Source organism: Medicago truncatula, chromosome 4 (assembly GCF_003473485.1).
Source record: "Medicago truncatula cultivar Jemalong A17 chromosome 4, MtrunA17r5.0-ANR, whole genome shotgun sequence".
NCBI classification, from domain to species: Eukaryota; Viridiplantae; Streptophyta; class Magnoliopsida; order Fabales; family Fabaceae; genus Medicago; species Medicago truncatula.
The window spans coordinates 55100991-55122499 of NC_053045.1; the positions used below are offsets into that span (position 1 = coordinate 55100991).

Genomic DNA, 21509 nt, shown 5'->3' on the forward strand with positions numbered 1-21509 from the left:
CTTGTTTGGTCTTGCTCGCTTGCATGTATATCTTTGCTTTAGATAAGCTGTTACGTCGTTCATTTAATATGACCAGTGTCTCCTTATTACCAAATTCTTTCTGTGATACAAACCTGACTTATATTCGTTGATCACTTTTTATTGTCTCAATAATTAGGCATGAGATAAATATCAATAAATTCTAAATCTAAAAATGTAACAAATCAATAGTTTTATTGGTCCATATGGGAACCTTTTTGCCAATAGTTCACACCAGCCTTGCCCAACAACGACTGTACAGATAGTAAAAAAAGAAAGAAAAAAAAATCCCCATAACTATAATCAAAAAGAAAAAAATCACCATAACTTCATGATCAAAATTCAAAAAAATTACCTTATGAACTTTGAAAACCTTTGTCAAATGAGAATTGGATTTCACCAGACATGCTTCTTGATTTTAGCTGTCCGATTTCAAATTGCCAATACAGTATTAATTAAAGGTGAATCAGTAAAAATGTAACTAGAGTTTTTCATAAAAAAATGTAATGTGAGTTGACTATTTAAAATCGATAATCGAGATAAATTAGTGCGTATAAATGTGTTTTTCCAAATGCACTAAATCTTTATATCTCTGTCAAACGGGAACTCTGAGTTTTTGGACGAGCAGCATTTTAACATTACAATTCATAATATATCGATTAAATAATCATACGTACAAAACATGTACTTGCATTCATTTATATATATATATATATATGCCCCTCTCCGAAATTATTCATACATTTGAAAATAATGTGAAGAATTTTTGACTGCTGAGGTTTTGAGGATTTATGTTTGCATAGCAATAGTTTTTTCTGTCAAATAATATAGTGAGGAAAATCTTATATTAAATGTGGAGAGGTTAAATTCCGGATTTAAATTTGCGCTCTGAGACATCAAATGTTCTTACATCTATTTTTTTTTTTGAAAGAAAATGTTCTTACATCTATTATTTAGTAAGATATGCTCACAAGAGAGTATAACAATATTATTTATTCCACACGGAAACAAATAAAAGGAATATATTATTTTATTTTATTTAAAAAAAAATGATATTCATTCATTCAAATCGATAGAGTACATCATTCAACGCCACTAAAAACGTAAATGATGAATCTGCGAACAAACTCACAACATTCAAGTTAACAGCATAGAACGACATAATGCCTACAAAAATATATGATAAAATTAAAGTGATCGGGATACATATGTCTCTAGATCTGCAACGTTGACACCCAAATCTTTGATTGAATAATCGATATTTCAATATGAATCAAATGAACACCGCAACAAGATGGGAAATCAAACAACGCCACAGAAGACGACAAACAACACACCACCACACTCAGATGACAAAATCATGAAGAAAAAAATCTAGATCTATGTGAAAATCACTCATTTAGATTGAAATAGAGAGAAATAAAATATGAAGATGAGTGATTTGTCAAAAATTGACCCAAAATGAATATATTAAAATAAAAGATGAAGATAAGAGGGAGGTTTTTTTAAAAAAATAATAATAATATTTATTGGAATTACACTTTTTAAATTAAATTTATTGGAGAGAGGTTTTTTTTCAATGTTGAAATTAAAATTTTCATATTAAAAGGAATATATTATTAGAATCGAAACTTCGGTAAATATATTAGCGATGTTTTTCTTTAAAAGAAAAGAAACAAAATGAATATATTAATTGGAAGTGAAATGTCACATTAGGTGGACGTGCCGGAGTGGTTATCGGGCATGACTAGAAATCATGTGGGTTTTACCCGCGCAGGTTCGAATCCTGCCGTCCACGCTTTTTCTTAACCTTTTGTTCTTTTTAAGGATTTGAATACTACAATTCACATTTAGCTAAGGTCCACTATTTTCCATTTTTAGAAGGCATGAATCATGATGACCACAATCTTTTTTTTCCTTTTTTTCTCTTTCTCTGTGGTGTACATTAAATGTCTTATCAGCCTACCAGATACCAAACGTGTTATTATTCTCTGGATTTCCATCTCCCATTGCTGTGCACTAAAAATGCAAGATATCATTCTTTATTATGTACACAAGGTTACAAGCCATCTTGGTCCTCATGAGATCAATGATTGTATTCAAATCTTTATGTTTATCCATAAAACCTAAACTAGCAATGTGTGATTTGATTTGGGCAACAAAATGCATGATAGAAACATAAATTTAGATTAAAAAAGTCGACCATAAAGGGGATTGGATTTCCTTTTGCCACAAATTATATGTATCCAACATTTCGATTCACACCTGTATGAGATGAACATCATTCCATTACTGCAGCAATAACGAATTCAATTAAATATTCAAGAAAAAAATATTGCATGTACTTTCAAAAACTTTTTGAATATGACTTTTCTCATCAAGAAAGCTTATGAATAATCTCAACTAATTAATAGATTTATACACTGTTAAATCTTTATATATCACGTCTAATTCCTCCTCACGAAACCGAAATCAATTCTCTCATATTACATTATGTTTTTATATTGAGTTTAACTCATTCATAGAATATCAACTTATAAAGTGAGATGTGTCACTTATTTGAGATGTAAAAGTTAATTACATATTAGTTAGATTGATTAGGAGTTAGTTGGTCTAATCGACTATATAAGCTTTAATGTATTCTTTGATTTAAACATTATCTCATAATCAATATTATTTCTCTACCTTTCTTTCATTTATAAACTTATTTAAGATCTTAACTTTATTATATCTGAATGATCTGACTCTTAGATTTATCCTAATATTCACAACATTTTATTTCAAATTTGACAATGCAATACAAATACCAAGAGAGGGACGAATATATTAGCATTTTGTAATTTCATAAATCACTTTGGAATATTAATAAAGAGAGTAGGTTGATACAACATTACAATTTTAGAGACCAAATTGACCAACACCAAATTGCACAATTTTTATATTGAATAAACACTCCTGTGCGGTGGCAATAAAATAATGTTATGCATATGATAAACCTAGAGAGTGCATTCTTCACTAATTCGCCTCTTAATGATAGTTATGACCTGCGACAAAAACCAAGTCATAGTCATCAACTTAATCAAAGAAATCAATCTTATCTTTTTATAATTGCAATTTTATACCATCCCTATTTGTTCATACTCTGCATGATCGACACTCAACACGGAGAGTCTTATCACATTAAAAGATATTTGGATGGAATACGGGTATGCTCCATTTAGGTTAAGCTCCATTTATTCTATTTAGGGTTTGGATGCAAGATATGTAGCAAAAAAATATCTAACGGTTGAGATGTTAAATTAAAAAACGATAAAAGATTGTTGCGATATGAGAGAAAAGAATGAAACATGATTTGTTTGTTATTATTATGTATTTTTATTAAACAAATATTTGTTTTTTAATTTAAAATCTCAATCGTTAGATATTTTTTTGCTAAATATCTTGCATTCAAATCTTAAATGGAGTAAATTGAGCTTAGTTTAAATGGAGCATACCCGGACTCATTTGCATGACACTAATGAGAAAAAGTAAAGTGAATTATAATGTTGTTTATGATAACCACTTTACGCATGTATATATAAATATAGCAAAGAGATAATTTAATTTTTAAACACGGCATCGATCCAAGGACAGATTAATTAAAAGGAATTAATTTTCCCGTCTACTTGTAAGACCTTATTTAAATGTAAGACGGGACTACCATCGCTAATTCGTAATCGATCTCATTGGTTTGCCTCTAGTTAAACTCGACACGAGAGTTTTGAAAAGAAATTCGGAACAGTTGCTTAGAGACATGCATTGTACAACCCGATTATGTTATATACATGTCTGAAAATACTCAAAGATCTTCTTAGAATCCAAAACAAAGTCTACACTATCAAATTAAAGATCCGCCACCCACCCTAAGGTGGCGTGCAACCCAATGACCTCTCCCACTTCAACAACACAAAGCGGGGGAAACGAAATAGTCATTGCCAATATAAATTGTCCTTAATCATCTCTTATGAAAATACCGAGTTCAACCTTCTTAAATGAGGTTAAGAACGAACCATCAATGTTACATTTATATCAACCTTGTGATGGTTTCAGTATTAGTTCCTGGCTGATCAGAATTATGAGTACACCCAATGCCCGCCTGAATTACTTGTTTTCTTCCACTCTTCCAATAAAGTAGTTGTGGATGAATAGATGAACGGTGGATGATTAAATACAATGTTCAACCATAAATTGTAGTACAATATTCAACCATAGATTGTAGTAGATATAATTGAATACATGCAAACGAATAAAAAACAAAAAACTAGAATGATTGTTTTTTTTAATGAAAAATGATATTTGTATAACTATTTTACAATAAACAGAACTGCTGCGCAAAAAACTCCATCCATAACAGCTGAAAATAGACATGACAGATGCCTATAGCTAAACATAAGTTTGTTAACATAATTACAGCAATCTCTTTTAATCTACCATTGTGGCAACAAAGAAACATTGTTTTGTATACCAATAGCAGAAAACTCACAAATTAAATTCAAAAGTAATATTCAATTATCTGTCCTTTATTTTTATTGTAATGGTTGATTAACATAGTTAGTGTTAGGAGAGGTTAGTGTCTATTACAAAATTAGAGTGTGCGAGTGACATTTCACAAAAACTCAGGAGAGATCAATTTAATTTTTCCATGCAATTTAATGACACTTCATTTTATAATTTTTTTTTATAACTTGTTGATTGTAGAAAAGAAAAACAAATCCTCATTCCAAACAAACTCAAGATATTGTTAAACCACATGTCGGTAAAAAAAGACAACTATGCCAACTTGTTAAAACTTGGTGATGACTGGTTGCTTTCCTTTTGCACAAATCTAATTCACAATTGGTTTCTTTTATTCGAACAATTATCTTTAGAACTCACTGCTTTAACTAACACGGATATTTTTAATCAATATACTTTAGTTAAAGGGACATACTAATCGGTGTCCTCGAAACACTGATTAAGAAAGCTAAAATGAAAGTTTTAAATTGAAAATGATATTTTGTTGACTTTTGAAAAATTGATTGTACAATTTTTAATACAATACCTACTTTATTTGTTTCATTAAGCGATGCTCGAAAGCACCAGTTAACATTTTTGAGGTTTAATCATTCATCGTCCCGAAGAATGAAATTTCTAAGATATAGGAGTAAAACTTAGCAACCATCCTTCCTTAAAAAAAAAAAAAAGAAAAAAACTTAGCAACCATGATATCAAAATTACTCTTCAATTCATGCTTGAAATACGTGGGAACAAAATTGTGAACCCACAACACACGCTCAGGTATGGGCTCTAGTAGTGAATCAGAAAACCAGTTAGGGGAAAGTCAACGCTCTAAAAATTGTGCTAACAAATGTCGCATGACTTTTTAAAGATTTTATTTAAAAAAAAATTCTTTAAAAACGTCAAATACTATAATTTTTAATAAACAATTTTTTTATAAAAATATATAATTTTTAAGATCCTAAGAAATGTTTTCGAGGTATTCGTTAGCAATGTAAAACACCTTATTTTTTAGAGTAAATGAAAAACAAATAAAAATTGAACAATAAAGTCATCGATAAAAAAAATATAAACATGAGAGTTGGCCATAAATCATGATATATTATATACTATCCCATCATGCCATGTTAATAATGTAGATAGATCTTATGAGGAAATTGGGGTACAGTGTGATGGAGTTATAAAACTAATATAAGCAAATTATATTGGTGGATGCAACTGTATGCTTCGTTGTTTTTTTTTGTTTTTTATTTTTTATTTTAAATATGAGTTTGTTGTAACATATGAGTTCTCATGTTGTCCTAATTTCATTTGTGCTTACTTTCATTTTTCAGTTAAGCTGTTGCTTGATAAATTTTCTTTTGAAATATACATGTTAGTAAAATAAGTTAACGTGCTAAAAAATGTTAGAAGAACAAAACACGACTAACGTGGGGCTCTGATTAGGGAGAGCTTATAGGTCTCCCAATATGAGTGAGTGAAATATACTATAATTTTTAGCGGTTGGATATTGAAGGTACTTTGTTTTAAAATAAGTGAATTTGTTGACTGTTGCACACATGTCAATACACATATTTAATCTTTAATATGATTTAATTATGAATAAAAAAAAATTATAAAAATTTAATATTTTTAAAAAATATTTATCAAGACAAATCTAATAACATCATACATGTTTATGTGTGCAGCAGTCAACAATGTTACCTATTTTAAAAGAGAGGGAGTAGTTAACAGGGTTGAATTATCTGCATGCCTTTGAGTAGAAGTTCACTTTGACATTAAAATGACTAATTAAATAGCCTCAGTTGCTAAAACTCGACTATACTAAACTCAACTGTCTTTGATTTGACTCATTTTTAATTCGGCAGTAGCCTGTTTATAAATAATCATTCAAATCATATTTTGGTACAAAGAGGTACACACATTAGAGGATACATTCTAGTAAGCACTATAGTATATACTCTATCTTTGCGATTTGTGGGTGGATACAATAAATTACTAATATTTTGTGAATATTATGTAAGGATACTAGGTTTATGATAGGTTGAAAGTATGCAAGGTTAAAGTATTGTACTACTTAATCATGAGATGCTAATTAAGTTTTTAGGTTTATTTAATTAATGATGTATGTGGTTCATATTATGAACTACATAAATCATTAATTAAATGAACCTAAAAAGTAAAATTTGTTTATATTTAAGAACGGAAGGAGTATAACCCAAAACTTACTTAAAACTCAAATAAAAAATGCTTGGTTGGAGATGCTACAAGGGCAGAGGAATGGCTATCGACAAAGTGGTTATGTGGTAGCATGTTTAAACAACTATTCTCAATCTGAGACAGTGGAGAACCATTTTTGCATGTTGCATGTTGGTCTAATGGCTGGACGGCACAATTATATTTTGGTGCTGTCTGTTGGCTTTGCACGTGCAGTACAATGCACATGGATCTGGTGTGGGTATTTGGGTATAACAATAATAATAATTATATTAAATTTATAATGCTAGGACATTATTAATTTAAGTTGAGATCTTCTATATATATATATGGGCGCTAATTAAAGATGATTCTGTGTCAACTTTGTGGACCTACTCGGTATCAATCAATTATTTTAGTCAACACATTGTATTTAATTTGGTAGTAGTTTTCTAATTATGCATTTGATGAATATCGCCACGTACCGATCCTTGCAATATGATTGAGTGAAAGAAAATCAGATACGATTAAGGAAGAATAGTGTGATTAACCTTTGTATGTTTTTTGCAGCAAGTAAAGTAAAGACCTAAAGGGAAGTTACGACACCACGTAGGATGAGGGAATTAATATAAGAAAAGGGTAACCAACCATTTTCATACTTAGACCGGGGATGTCGATGATCGGACCTGCAACAATTAGTTCTTACATAATCAGCATTGAGGTGTGATGATGGCAAAAGTGTGACATGTTGTTACATTAAACTTTTAACTTCAAAACACAAATTAATTCACGACTATTTAATGTGTTAATCATTTTCGTAGTTTTTTTTTTTTTGTTGTTGAAGGGAGCCACTTGGTAGTTTAGTTACCATTTGTTAACGAGGACTTAAACTACGTCAAAACACTAACATTTTATCTGTTAGTCAATTGCTTATTCATTAAAGTTTTCAGCTACTTCTCCATTGTTTGCAACTTCTTTCTCATTATATCCTCTTGAATAGGAACGACATCTACATGATTAAGTAATAGTATTCATTTTAATGGAGAAAGTTGGAAAGAAAATGTTAGATATTGGGGAGGTTGGGGGAGCGGTAGAAGCTACAACGAGTTAAACGTTAAAAGACTAATAAGAGATTTTAACATTGTATCTTCATTAAAAAAATTATGTGTAATATTATTCATCGCGAGAGATTATTTCAATAAGTGGTCATGAAATGTATTTATCCAATAAAAATTGCCGCTGGCCTGAAAACGCAGGTATATATATAGTGTAGTTTATGAGAGATGGTATTGAGTAACCGAATTGTGAGTTGTTGGCCCCAAAAACATGGAGTAGATGGGTGTGATTTCTGAGAGAGATGTTACTCACTATTGAGTATCTCATTTGTGGAATTGTCATGAGGATATCTCTCCTGACAAGTAGCAATTTCCTTTATATATTCAACATATTTAAACTCATTTAAAGTCGATGTGAGATTAACCACTCGCATTGAATCCAACAATCTATAATTCAAGTTTTAGTCTCCATATCTTACTCCGCAAGGAAGACTTTCGATAGAAAGATTCAATACCAATATCCAGTTTCACTACCCCGTCAAGCCGAACTAGGAATTTGATATTGCTTGTTGAGGAACCTAGGGAAGCATCGGGAGCAATAACGGTATATAGATCACATCTCTTATATATTAAACATGTAACTTTTTTCTTTTTTTTTTGTCAAGTAGTCTAATGGCTAGAGCTCACACAATTTAATTGTGGAGAAGTGGAGTGTCCGGGGTTCGAACCCCGGCTCCTGCATATAATATACAATATTCATACCAACTGAGCTAAGCTCACAAAAATTCAAACATGTAACTTATTCGTAGTCAATGTGGAAGTATCAACTCACACTTTTTTACCAAACAAGATAATGTATTTATTAGTCATTCTCTTTGAATAAACAACATACCTTTTATAGTTAGTCCTTTTTTTAAAAAGTTAACATTCTTAATTTTCTTTAAAATGGTTAATTATAAAAATACCACCTGATGATATATGCTTTTGTGGTTTGTATAGTAATGGAATATCAAGAAATCAGCAAACCTTAACATTTTAAACCAAACTAAAAGGAGATGAGAGGTACGGCAAAAACAAAACAAAAAAGACTTGCTCCAAAAGTGAAAATGTACATGCATCAATATAATCTAAAGTAACTATGTGAACAATCAATTATTGTAGTTTATTCCTCACATTAGCAATGTGAGTGCAGGTAACCCCATTTATGACATTGAAAAAAATTGACATTTGGGTAAGATGTGGCCCTTTATAGTTAAAGCCACATAATAATGTTAATCACACACGCAGTTATAACTTTATAAGGTTTTCAATTGAAAACATTAACCATATACAAAGGCACAATTGAGTCCTTGCATTTCTAACTACAATGACAATTGACAACAAAAAAATAAAGGTAAAGATTAAGGATCCTTTTCAAATGTGGGGTATCAAAAGCACTTTGAAGGAGTCCTCCATGAGGTAGTGGCTCACAATCACAGACTTCATAACACAAAAGAAGAGATCACAGATTGATATTGCAATGTTGTTGTTATTATTGTTGCATGTCCCATATTCCACTAATTTCTCTTGATCTCTCTTCATCAATCAATCCACATTACCTTTTATTTTTATTTTTATTTTTACTCATTAATAATATTTTCAAAAATAAATGGTTTGAATTTATCCTAGAACCTTCCACTGTATATTTTGTGTCAAACCTAATCCCTAACTTTATTTGAAAGAGTGATCTGTCTCAAATGAATATAGTGGACATGTCACTTTCATATTCTTATTGGTATTTGTTGAGTCCACTTTTTGCCTATAAATAGGAAATCTCTCACAACAAACCTAATCAAGTGAGTTGAAGTGTATATACAACAATCTCAAGAGTATACCTTCTTTCTACATTAACACCTAGAGTTCTTTTCTTTGTGAAACTTCATAACATGGTTAGTTTTTAGTCAATGGAAGCTTTAACAAACTTAAGAGATTTTCTTCCTTTTTTTATATAAATATTTTATGTCCATAATATTTCAGGAGAAGAAAATGAGTTGGACAGTTGGAGATGCTGTGGACTATAAAGGCTTCCCAGCTGATAGGTCCAAAACTGGTGGTTGGGTTCCAGCTGCTCTCATTTTAGGTTTGTTACACTTCTAGCATAACCACTCAAACTCTTTATACCTCATGAGGGGGTGTAGAATTAGAAACACAGTGTGTATTTGGTGATGGTTTTACATATATGATCCATTTTTGGAGAACTTTTCCTTCTCTAAAAATCCTCCTTCATTGCAACAGTAGCCTGATACATAGACATAGACAAGGCTTGACTTTAATACGCATGATTATCATGAACTTTCCTAAAAAGTTTGAGGAGGTAGTTGGATCTCATAAATGATTTTAATTGCTACTGACCAACTGTAACAAGGTTTTAGTACATGTTTATAACTTTACAACATCAGAAAATTACAATTATTTTATGATCCAACAATAATGTTTTTGTTTATGGACAGTAATTTTGTTATCATATGTAAATTATTTTACTAATAATAGATAAATGAGTGCAATGATTTTGGGGGTTATGATTGCATATGAAGAAGAAGACAAACCAAACGAATATTGAAGGACAAACCATGTGAAATATCAACTACAGTCTTTAGCACATGAAACAATTTCTGTCACTTTCTGTTTGGATTGGGGGGAAAGAGCATAATATTATATTTAAGCTTTTTGATGTGAATTAAGATACCAATATTCCTTAATCATCACTATTTTTTTATCTTATTTTATAGTTCCACTTTCTAAAAATTTAGTTTTACTTTAGGTAGCTTTTACAGGATGGACTACTTTGTTCCTACATTTTGTCCTTTTTCAATAGATTAATATTCACTTTTTACTTACAATATCTGCTTACCAACACAAATATCTTTTTCTATTTTATATTGCACTGAGCTAATCACCCTGATTCTCAACAATGAGCATTAAAACTGAAAAGCTTAAAAAATATCCCCTGTTAATAATAATATAATGGCATATTTGCACTTTTGGTTGCTAAAAAGAATAGTCCTTTTTTAAAATTGAATTTGTTGGTCCCTCTATTTTCACTTGTTAGTCTTTTCTTTTTTTTTTTTCTCCAAAGAAGGTGATAAATTTGTCAAATATTGATTCGAAGGATAAAATATCACTTTTGAGACCGAAATTCACATTTTTTGGCACCAAAAGTCATCATTTACAGGGCAAGAAACATGGGTTGGGACTAAAATTACAATAAATGTGAAAATAAAGACACCAAAAAGTTCGATTGAGGACTATTTTCGTGAATTTAATAAAATAGGAGAACCATTAAGCATAATATAAGAGATCAATTTTATCTTCTTAAGAAGAGGATGTGAATAAATAAATATAAAAATTTACTGTGAATGATGAAATCTAAGAGTGTAATGGACTTGTCAAAATTGCTACAGGGATTGAAATTGTTGAGAGGCTTTCCACCATGGGGATTGCAGTCAATTTGGTGACATATCTGATGGGAGTCATGCATATGCCAAGTTCAACTGCAGCTAATACTGTGACTGACTTCATGGGCACATCATTTCTCCTTTGTTTGCTTGGAGGTTTTCTAGCAGATTCCTTCCTTGGAAGATATAAAACAATTGGAATCTTTTCTGCAATACAAACACTGGTTAGTTACATTACTATTAGTTCTAAGTTTCATTTATATTCCGCCGAAATAAACTTACACCATCTCTCCTACTTAGGGGGACCAAAATTGCGAAATTAAAAATATGAGACCAAAATAGTATATGACGTAAAAATAGTTTCTAATATTTGTTCCAAACATTTCGAAGTGATTAGTTCCTTATACTTTTTCAATATGTAACATCAATGATTGATAGGACACATGTGACAAAACGTACGATACCATTTATTATTTTAAGTTTAGATACTAAATTGATGGTTAATCGAACCAAACATTACTATCAATGTATGTGTTCTTAGTTTCTCACTAGATTAAATTTAACTTGGAGGGTATGGTGGTGATTTCAGGGTACTGCAGCATTAGCAATCTCAACAAAACTGCCATCCCTAAGGCCACCACCTTGCCATGCCGGTGAAAGTTGCAAGCCAGCGAATGGAATCCAAATGGGAGTCTTATACTTGGCTCTATACCTTATTGCACTAGGAACCGGTGGCCTTAAATCTAGTATTTCAGGATTTGGTTCTGATCAATTTGACGAGAAAGATGAGAAGGAGAAATCACAAATGACTTTTTTCTTCAATAGATTCTTCTTCTTCATCAGTTTGGGAACTCTTGCAGCTGTCACAATACTTGTTTACATACAAGATGAAATTAGTAGAAGTTGGGCTTATGGAATATGTTCTATTTCTATGGTCATAGCCATTTTGATATTCCTATCAGGAACTACAAGATACAGATACAAGAAGAGTTTGGGAAGCCCTATTGTCCACATTTTCCAAGTTATCGTTGCATCGATAAAGAAAAGGAAGATGGAACTTCCATACAATGTTGGATCTTTGTACGAGGACACTCCAGAGGATTCAAGAATTGAACAATCCGAACAGTTCCGGTAAGCTCATAACTATTTACACTATCACTGCATATCCATTACTCTCTTCGATTAGATATATATAGTTGGAGAATTGTTAGAATTAGTTGGAATTTGTTCTAGGTAGTTTTGCAAGTCGGTTAGGTTTAGTTCAATTTAGTTAACTTAGTTAGGATCACTATTCTTAACTATTTCTAATATTTTCAAATGCTGTATAGTTTTTTGGAGAAAGCAGCAATTGTGGTAGAAGGTGATTTTGACAAGGATTTATATGGTTCTGGTCCAAACCCTTGGAAGCTATGCTCCCTAACAAGGGTAGAAGAGGTGAAAATGATGGTGAGACTTCTACCAATATGGGCCACAACCATTATATTTTGGACCACATATGCACAAATGATAACCTTTTCAGTTGAACAAGCCGCCACCATGGAAAGGAATGTTGGGAATTTTCAAATCCCTGCAGGATCTCTTACAGTCTTCTTTGTCGTCGCAATCCTACTCACTCTTGCTGTCAATGACCGAATCATCATGCCCCTTTGGAAGAAATTGAATGGAAAACCAGGTCTAAAACAACTCGATCTGTTATGCATATAACATGAACTATTAATTTAATTATCAACTGACCTGCCTGTTTTCTATGTATCACAGGTTTCTCCAACCTACAAAGGATTGCCATTGGACTTTTGTTGTCGACAATCGGAATGGCAGCTGCTTCTCTGATTGAAGTGAAACGGTTGTCAGTGGCAAAAGGTGTAAAAGGCAACCAAACAACACTACCAATTAGTGTTTTCCTTCTAGTCCCGCAATTCTTCTTGGTTGGTTCTGGTGAAGCATTCATATACACAGGACAACTTGATTTCTTCATAACACAATCACCAAAAGGAATGAAAACAATGAGCACTGGTCTCTTCCTAACAACTTTATCCCTCGGTTTCTTCGTCAGCAGTTTCCTTGTGTCAGTTGTGAAGAAAGTAACTGGGACTAGAGATGGACAAGGATGGTTAGCTGACCATATAAACAAGGGCAGGCTTGACTTGTTCTATGCACTTCTTACCATACTTAGTTTCATCAACTTTGTAGCATTTTTGGTGTGTGCATTTTGGTATAAGCCTAAGAAACCTAAACCATCTATGCAAATCAATGGATCCTCATCAGTTGAGGAGAAGTGCTAAAAGTATCTTAGGATTGGGAATTAGTCCTATCATCATTATTGTTATGGCCACTTTTCTTGAATTCTAGGTAGGAAGCTATGTGTATGCATCCAAAGAATGGGTTGAGTTTGATTTAGTACTCTTGGTGATGATACTAAAGAAATAATGTTTAGGTTGGCTTCAATGTGTAAAATTGTAACATATTATATGGTCTTTTCAAGCCCTTTGTTACTTTTTTTCCTTCTCAGTCAGGCTTGGTTTGCAATATTTCCCTTATGAACATTATTATTAAGGGATATAGTTTCAATTTATAATGAGAACACGCATTCTCACACCAAATTTTGCAGCTAATCCTATTTTCATGCACAACAAATCTATTTAGTTAGGGAAGTAAACACATACAAGGTTCCAATTTGATAAAAGTGATAGTCAAGTATACCTCCTTTTCATGTTAAAGGTGAGTTGAAATATAATAAATAGAGGTATATTAGTGGTAAATGTAATTAATAAAATGAAAAATAATACGAGTCAAACAAATATTTCAAATCTAACACTTAATATGAAACTAGAGAGAAGCTTGTATTTTAACAAAAGGATTGAAGTTTGATAGCTTTACAAATTTACATGCAAGGATTAAGGGGGATATGTTGTAAAATGGAAATATTTATGATAGCAAAACAGTTAGAACTTGTGTTTGGGAATGTTAACGAACTTGAACAAGAAAATTAAGATAACGGTTTCACAGTTTTTTGTTTTGTTACAAAGTATATATCACTGTATTGCATTTGCATTTGAGCTATTATAAAATCAAGCTAGAAAGTCAAATTTTGAGTATCTATCTTTCTTCTATATATATATATGCACCGGTATATGAGGGGGGGGACACAACACAATAGAGGACGAGGTTTGGATCAAATTATAATAATGATGACAAACTCTCCATAGTCCTAAGGTTGCTGGAATATTACTCATCAATCAATCAAACTACAGTTGCAGGTGATTCCACTTTGGTTCCATGGCATGGTTCAAGTTCAACTACTAGTATTGAGTCAGAAGCATATGGTATATTCTTTATCTTTTGGTGTCTTTTCTTTCATCACATCAAAGGAATATAACTATTCATAATAATTGAATACAGATTTTATTCTCCTTGTCATATAAAGCATTCCAAAACAGTTATATGCCGTTGGAAGACTCTGAAGCTTATATTTAATTCGTGTGTAAAATTAATTTTGATTGGTTTGATTGTTTTAGTTTAATTTTAAATTTAATTCTAATTTGAAGTTATGATCGGTAACTTTTGAGTCTAGAAACTTGATTTTTACATTCAAAATTGTTTAATTCATTTTGAACCGAGTGTATCTAAACATAAATAATTTTATATTAAACTTATTTTTAATTAAAAATAATTTTTGTGATTACAACAATATTTCTTTTCTTACTAATGTTAACAATGAAAAATACTTGAATGGACATAAGTTTTTGGACATGCAAATCATTTAATTATTTCAAAAGTACATAATGTATAATTCTTTTTTTCTTTCTACTACTTTTTTAGAGTGTCCAAATTTTTTGTCCAATGTTGTCACAGAAGAGTTTCACGTCAACTATATATAATATTTAGAACATAGATCGCATGTAGTAAAATATCAGATGCATATACACTTTCTGCACATTTGTACGTGGTCTTTAGACCGAGTCAAAATCTCTATTAAAATTTGGATCATTGAATCTCGACACGGATGTAACGATTGGATGAATGTCCAATTTTTATCGGCTAGCAATCTGATTTCATATTCTCATAAAGTCGTCTGTTTGAAGGAACCAAGCAAATCCACAAAAAACAGTGTACATAAAAAAAATGATTGAATGAGGAAAGCAACTATGAATCAAGCAGTCCTATCATCTTGCTTTTAGGGGTGCGGTCGGGGACGTAAACGGTAATTGGTTGCAAGTTGCAACTAAATGAAAGGAATGAAGGGACATTAGAATCATGGTCAACATATTCTTTTCCGTTTTTAACTATTTATGGGCAACCATATTGGCTTGATTCTTAACAAACCTACCCAAGAAAAACCAGTTTGAACTGAAGACAAGCACACCAAATTCATATTGACATCTCTTTGAAATATAGGGATTCAGCTCCATGCATTCATTGATTTTAGATGTCGGTGATCATTCGATCAAGATTAGACGGTCCTAGTTTAAGTTCAATATTTTGAATTATAAAACAAAATTGAAATCCGCATATTTTTTAGAAGGACAGTGCTATATCTTGCGAAAATAACCTCACGAATATATCACGAGCGTGCGTTAACATGTACTAGGCTACTAGCTTTCAATTTTTTGTGTGCACACCAACATTCAACTTTTACAAGTTTTTTAAGTTATTTTTTAGTTTAATTTTTTATTTTGGATTTAATTTGTATACAGTGTAATTTTGCATTCAAATCACTATATGATTGTCACATTGTTAGATAAGTTTCTAAATATGTCTAAATATATCTATTTGGTGTGATTTGATTGAATGTATGAATAAAAAAATTACACCGTCAATACATAAAAGTTAAGGTGAATACAATGATATCTTGAAGTCAGTTTGATATGTATACATTATCCAATTATTCAATGTCATATTATATTTTTGTATTTATTTATTTAAAAAAATTTAATAGTAGTAGGTTGACGGAAGTTTCTTTCAAAAAAAAAAAGTAATAGGTTGTCAGACCAAAACAACTTTACACACACAACCAACCAATCAAAATATTTAGAATTGTCATATCAACTAATGTTTTTAATTTATGTGGCAACTTTGACATTATAACTACAGCTAATAATTGTACCAAAAATAAATAGTTTTGGAATGTGCAATAAACGGAATTGCTAGAAACAAAATCGAAATAAAGATTGGAATCCAACTCTAATTATGTTGGTCCACCGACTTTTGTTGGTATACTCTACTCTTACTACCACCAGTTCTTTCTTCCACTCTACTTTACTGATTTATCTTTTAAGTGTTCAGCAATATATATCCATAAATTCAAAGTGACATGCATGATATGATCAGAATCAGAAAGGAACATAATATATTATTCATATAATATAAGGTCCAAATTTTCTACTATTCGGTATAGGTATCATTTCAGTTATGAGACTTTGAAGAAATATATGAATGAAATGTGGGCATGTATCAAAGTACTGGTGGTAAATAACAGCCACATTTGACATTTCATAATTGGCCGCATGTTTATTCTCAACCATTGCTTTTATATCTGGTAACTGTTGTCGAGGGAACACTTTCCTTATAGGGAAAGAGAAAGAAAGTCAAATATAGGTAGCACTTTAGGTAGGGCAAAAAAAAAGAAAAAGCATGAGTCGATTTAAAAATTTATTCAACTTAAAACTCAACTTGAAATTGGTATGAATATCTATTTTTAACTCAAACTCATCTCGTTTTAATTTCACCAACAATTTGATTCAGTTTATTTGTTCAAATAACATAATTCAAAAGTCTTTTTTTTTTCTTCATAATAAGGTCAAAAAATTTAGATCTTTGACCTTTTAAATGAATTCTTTTTAAAAAGATAAATAATATTGAATTAAAATAATAGTTGTCTCAAGCATAACATGTATAAATGATAGAATAAATTCAAAGTTTGACTTTACATATGTTAAGGAGAATTTGATGAATTTAAATAACATTTCAAATTATTTTAACCAGATTAGGTTTAAATGTTTAATGTGCTTCCTCTAGGACGAATCGTTCAGGGGAATCTAAATTTGATTTTTTGTCGAAACAATTCTTAATTAGACTTTACATACATCTGAATCGAACTCCGGGTTATTAGGGCTTCTTTCCTCTCGGAACCGGATGGTTAACACCAAAAAAATATCAAATGATTTTGGATTTGTGTAAAGTTTTATATAGTTAATTTATTTTTGTGGTGGCTGGGGTTTGAACCTCGTATATTGCATATATTATGTATTGTCCCTAACAACTGAGTTAAGCTCACAATGACATCTAGTTAATCTATATGATATAACTTACAATCTAATGATCAAATTTAAAAACTATTTATGGAGTAAATTGATATTAAGCATTGTAACATCAATGTAATATTATATTTGTGTTATATGATTCCTCCTCCATGTGCGTGTGTGTATACTATATACATAATCGAGTCAACTTATAAACAAAACATGTTCAACTATATATAACATAAGTTCAACTCATTTAATTAACAGGTTTAATTTTCAATTTATCCTCATCTCGTTTAATTCATAAACTAAGTTCACCAAATCAATAATCAAGTCAAATTTTCAACTATGTTTTATTGGCTTTTTCATTATCAGCACGTATCATCAAATGATAATATAAAAACAAATGTAAACGAATACAATTTTGCTGTAAACGTATGCAATTAAATTCAAATTTGACTTCAATACAACAACTACCTTGCTACCATTTACACAAAAATAGCTCACCATGCTTTTTACAAATAGTTTTTTAGTCCACGCATCTCATTGTGAATGTCTCATTTGAGTTCTGTAAGATTCTTAATAAAATAGTTACTTAAAATAGTTAGTTGTGTTGATTTCAATGAAAAAATGAATTTTATATATTAAATTTTTATTTATTAATTATTGTTGATTAGATGTATTAAAATACAAAAAATAGTAGTATTTCGGTGAAAAGAGATTAATGTTTCATTAATATCTTAAAAGAATAATTAATTTAAGATATATAGATATTGCAAATGTGATAGCTATAATGAAAAAGAGGGAGTGTTGTTTATCATATTATTAGTGTGATTTTTTTTTTTTAAATTAGTTTTATTTGGTTATTATGCTCATATTTGCATATTAAAAAGCTTACAAATAAAATTTAGCATTTTTACCCGAAATTCAAGTTACTTATTCATAGTTGTTGAGGAGTTTGAGACAACACCATTAAAATATCGATATTGGGCATATGAGTCATATATCCTATTCATCCAACATTTAATGCATTCATAATATATGTAGACTAATCTCTCTCAACTGTGAGTCTCCCATTTCTTATAATTGCATTGCAGTTACAACGAATTGTATACGCCTCTTGACTACAATGTTGAGAATACTTTTGATACAAGTATTCAATATAATAAGATCGAATCCTGCTCCCCATCAAGCCTAACAAAGACTATGATTCTATTTGTTGGGAGTCTTGAGAAGTGGCAAGAGTAAAAATAGACTAATGATCCAGGACCGGTGGACCATTAAGAGATTGTGACACTTCATCTCCATGCAAAACCTTGAGACATTGAAAATATAAATTGTTTGTCTATATACCAAACTTTTAGCTCATTTATAATTGAAGTAAGACTGACCACTCACACCTAACTCAACAATAGTGATATTAGGATCCCATAACCAAATGTATATATGTTTAGCTTTTAAGTTACCAAATGGATTCTCTACATGAAAATGATTTACTTGGCATAATTTACAATTTTTCCTATGGATTTATTAAATGCTTGAAGGCAACTTTATGTTGATTCGAGTTAAACTGTAATCAAATTATTTAAAAATATACCTTGTGGATTAAAATAGAACGCACTTGGAAGGAAAGACCACACTAAACCTAGTCAATTAATTTTTTGGTAAAGATTAATCATCGTAGAACTGATAATTTGGAACAATAACAGGATCGGCAAGAAAAAAAGTTTTAAGGTAAATTATAGAGGCTTACAATTACAACTCAAACTCCAGAAGAAAGAGCACCAGAGTTACTACAAATTTAAAAGCGTAAATATGTTGGCGAAGAACATGCCTAAAAAATGCCATAAAGTAAAATAGGAATGTTAACAAAACTCATTTTTCAACACTCTTTCTAGCACTCACTCTTTTATTGGATAAAATTAATGTTTGTCTCACCGCTTTGTGTGAGTTCAATTTTCAAAGTGTAGATACACAATGATTTAAACCAATAAGAAAGTGAGTATTAGAGAGGGTGTTCAAAAGAGAATGTTGCTAGCGTTACTCAAAGAAAAATATCCAAAAGATATCATAGAAGCTTTGCTGGTCCTGTGAGGAAACTTATCTTGCAGATTGAATCCCTCCTCTACAAGATCAAGACAATCAGGCTCCAATAAAACGTTGCTTTTATCCAAGTTAGAAGCTAAGCTAGCAACACAAAAATTGGTTCCGCTATCAAAACAGAGGTGGTGAGGATGTGTCATGTCACATGTGTGTCGAGAATTTGTACAACAATTTTAGTCAAAAAAAAAATTGTACAACAAAAAACAAGAAGATTTTGTTTATATATCAAGTATGAATAAGCGTCTCAAGATAGATTTTGTCCATGTATTTTTGTTAATTGATCTTCCACTCTAGTAAAAAAGGGGAAGATGTGAGAAATTTGTCAATTTTATGGAAGTATAAAAATGCGGAATGGTTGTCAATTTCTAAAAACTCTACTATTGAATTTCTTGTAAGCTTGTAGCAAGATCACTGATGCCTGGATGAGAGGATAATAAAACTTTGAATTTCTTTCCTAGAAGAATGACAATGAAATTGCAGGGCATCATATGCAACGCATACTCAGAAAAACAACATATCAAAAGATAAACAAAATGAAGTGTGAAAAGGTTGCAGTCACTACTACCAACCAACCAATAGAGGTAACAAGATATACGTGAGGAAAAAATTTGAATGAGTAAAGCAAATCCACATAAAACAGTGACCAGGAGTCTGAACTTGAATATCGATTCATTTATTTTTTGAATGATAAACGTTAGTAGTTAGTTGTTAGATTAATTTTTTCTTCTATGTCTGGGTTTGAAAATCGATTTGATAAGAATGTAAATGAAACAATAATTAATCAACATAAAAACATAAACTAGCATTGATGCATATCCTTTGTCAAGAAATAATAAAACATAAAGACTATGCTTACTCTCTGACTTTCATAGAGCACATCTAGAGCACTGGTAATACATTGCAACAATATTCTTGCTGTTAATTTCTCTCCAAACAAGCAGAACTGTTTTTACTAAAAGCATTTTGATATTAAATATGTTTGTTAGGGAGAAATCTCTGGAGTTTCAAACTGGAATCAAGCATCTAGCTAAATGATCATTAAATATGTTTGTTAGAGCGAAAATTCTGGAGTTTCAAACTTGTATCGAGCATCTAGCTAAATTATCAGATCCAATAACTAAAGGCTCCTCTTGAAACTTTTCATAATCCACAACTCATTCAGGTTTAGTTAACTCTTTCAATGATTTAGATCAAAGCTAGAATAAAATTGTATATCTGCTTATTGTTATTGTCATTCATATGAAATAAGTATGAGATCATGCCACTTTTACTGATCTAGGTTTATAGAATTTTAGATAATTCCATCAATACCATCTAATACAATGAAATGTATAGTTGAATGTCAGATAGAACAATCCATGCACCAGCAGAAAACAAATGCAGCAATGAAAAGAAGTATGAACACAAATTTAGCATGTTTAATAACAAAGAAAAAATGTAGTTGTTTAGTTTTTCAAAGTTAAACCAGTAAAGCCATCAGCTTTGATAGCATCAAGGAAGCTAAATTCATTGTCTAATCATAAAATACGAGACACTGAATCAGCATACATGAGACAAACGTCAATCTCAGACCAATAGACAACTATAATCTATCTATATTCTATAATCAAAATCAAGTTCAAACCTTGTGGATTAAAAAAAAGTAGTTAGGAGGAAAAACCACACTAAACCTAGTGGCTGTTTGGTTTGGCTTGGTGCACCGCTTAAACAAACACAGCACTAGTCAACTAGGTTTTTAGGTAAAGAGTGATGAGTAATTCTGACCAATAATATGATTAAAAAGAAAAACTTACACGGCAAAAAAGATATCTCATCTACAAGATCAAAACAATCAGGCTCCAACAATACACTGCCCCCTCTGCAAGTTACAAGCTAAGCTAGCAACACGATAATCACATCCTCCGTCAAAACAGAGGTGGTGAGGGTGT

General features: G+C 31.0%; 1 protein-coding gene and 1 non-coding gene across 2 annotated transcripts; both read left to right on the forward strand.

The window, feature by feature from the left end:
• The first annotated feature begins 1734 nt into the window (after positions 1-1734).
• TRNAS-AGA (transfer RNA serine (anticodon AGA)) lies at positions 1735-1816 on the forward strand. The gene has a single exon. It is a non-coding gene; the product is annotated as a tRNA-Ser (tRNA).
• Positions 1817-9571: 7755 nt separating this feature from the next.
• LOC11437904 (protein NRT1/ PTR FAMILY 6.2) lies at positions 9572-13747 on the forward strand. The gene is made up of 6 exons (XM_003609265.4): positions 9572-9733; positions 9822-9924; positions 11246-11463; positions 11829-12370; positions 12568-12911; positions 12998-13747. The coding sequence occupies exons 1-6, from the start codon at positions 9731-9733 to the stop codon at positions 13519-13521; spliced, it is 1734 nt and encodes a 577-aa protein (XP_003609313.1). The 5' UTR covers positions 9572-9730; the 3' UTR covers positions 13522-13747.
• Positions 13748-21509: the final 7762 nt, after the last annotated feature.

Bases quoted from the DNA above. Each gene is read 5' to 3' on its own strand.
- LOC11437904 (XM_003609265.4), top strand. The intron at 12,371-12,567 runs GTAAGCTCATAA...AATGCTGTATAG, and splicing joins GAACAATCCGAACAGTTCCG to TTTTTTGGAGAAAGCAGCAA. The intron at 12,912-12,997 runs GTCTAAAACAAC...TATGTATCACAG, and splicing joins GAAATTGAATGGAAAACCAG to GTTTCTCCAACCTACAAAGG.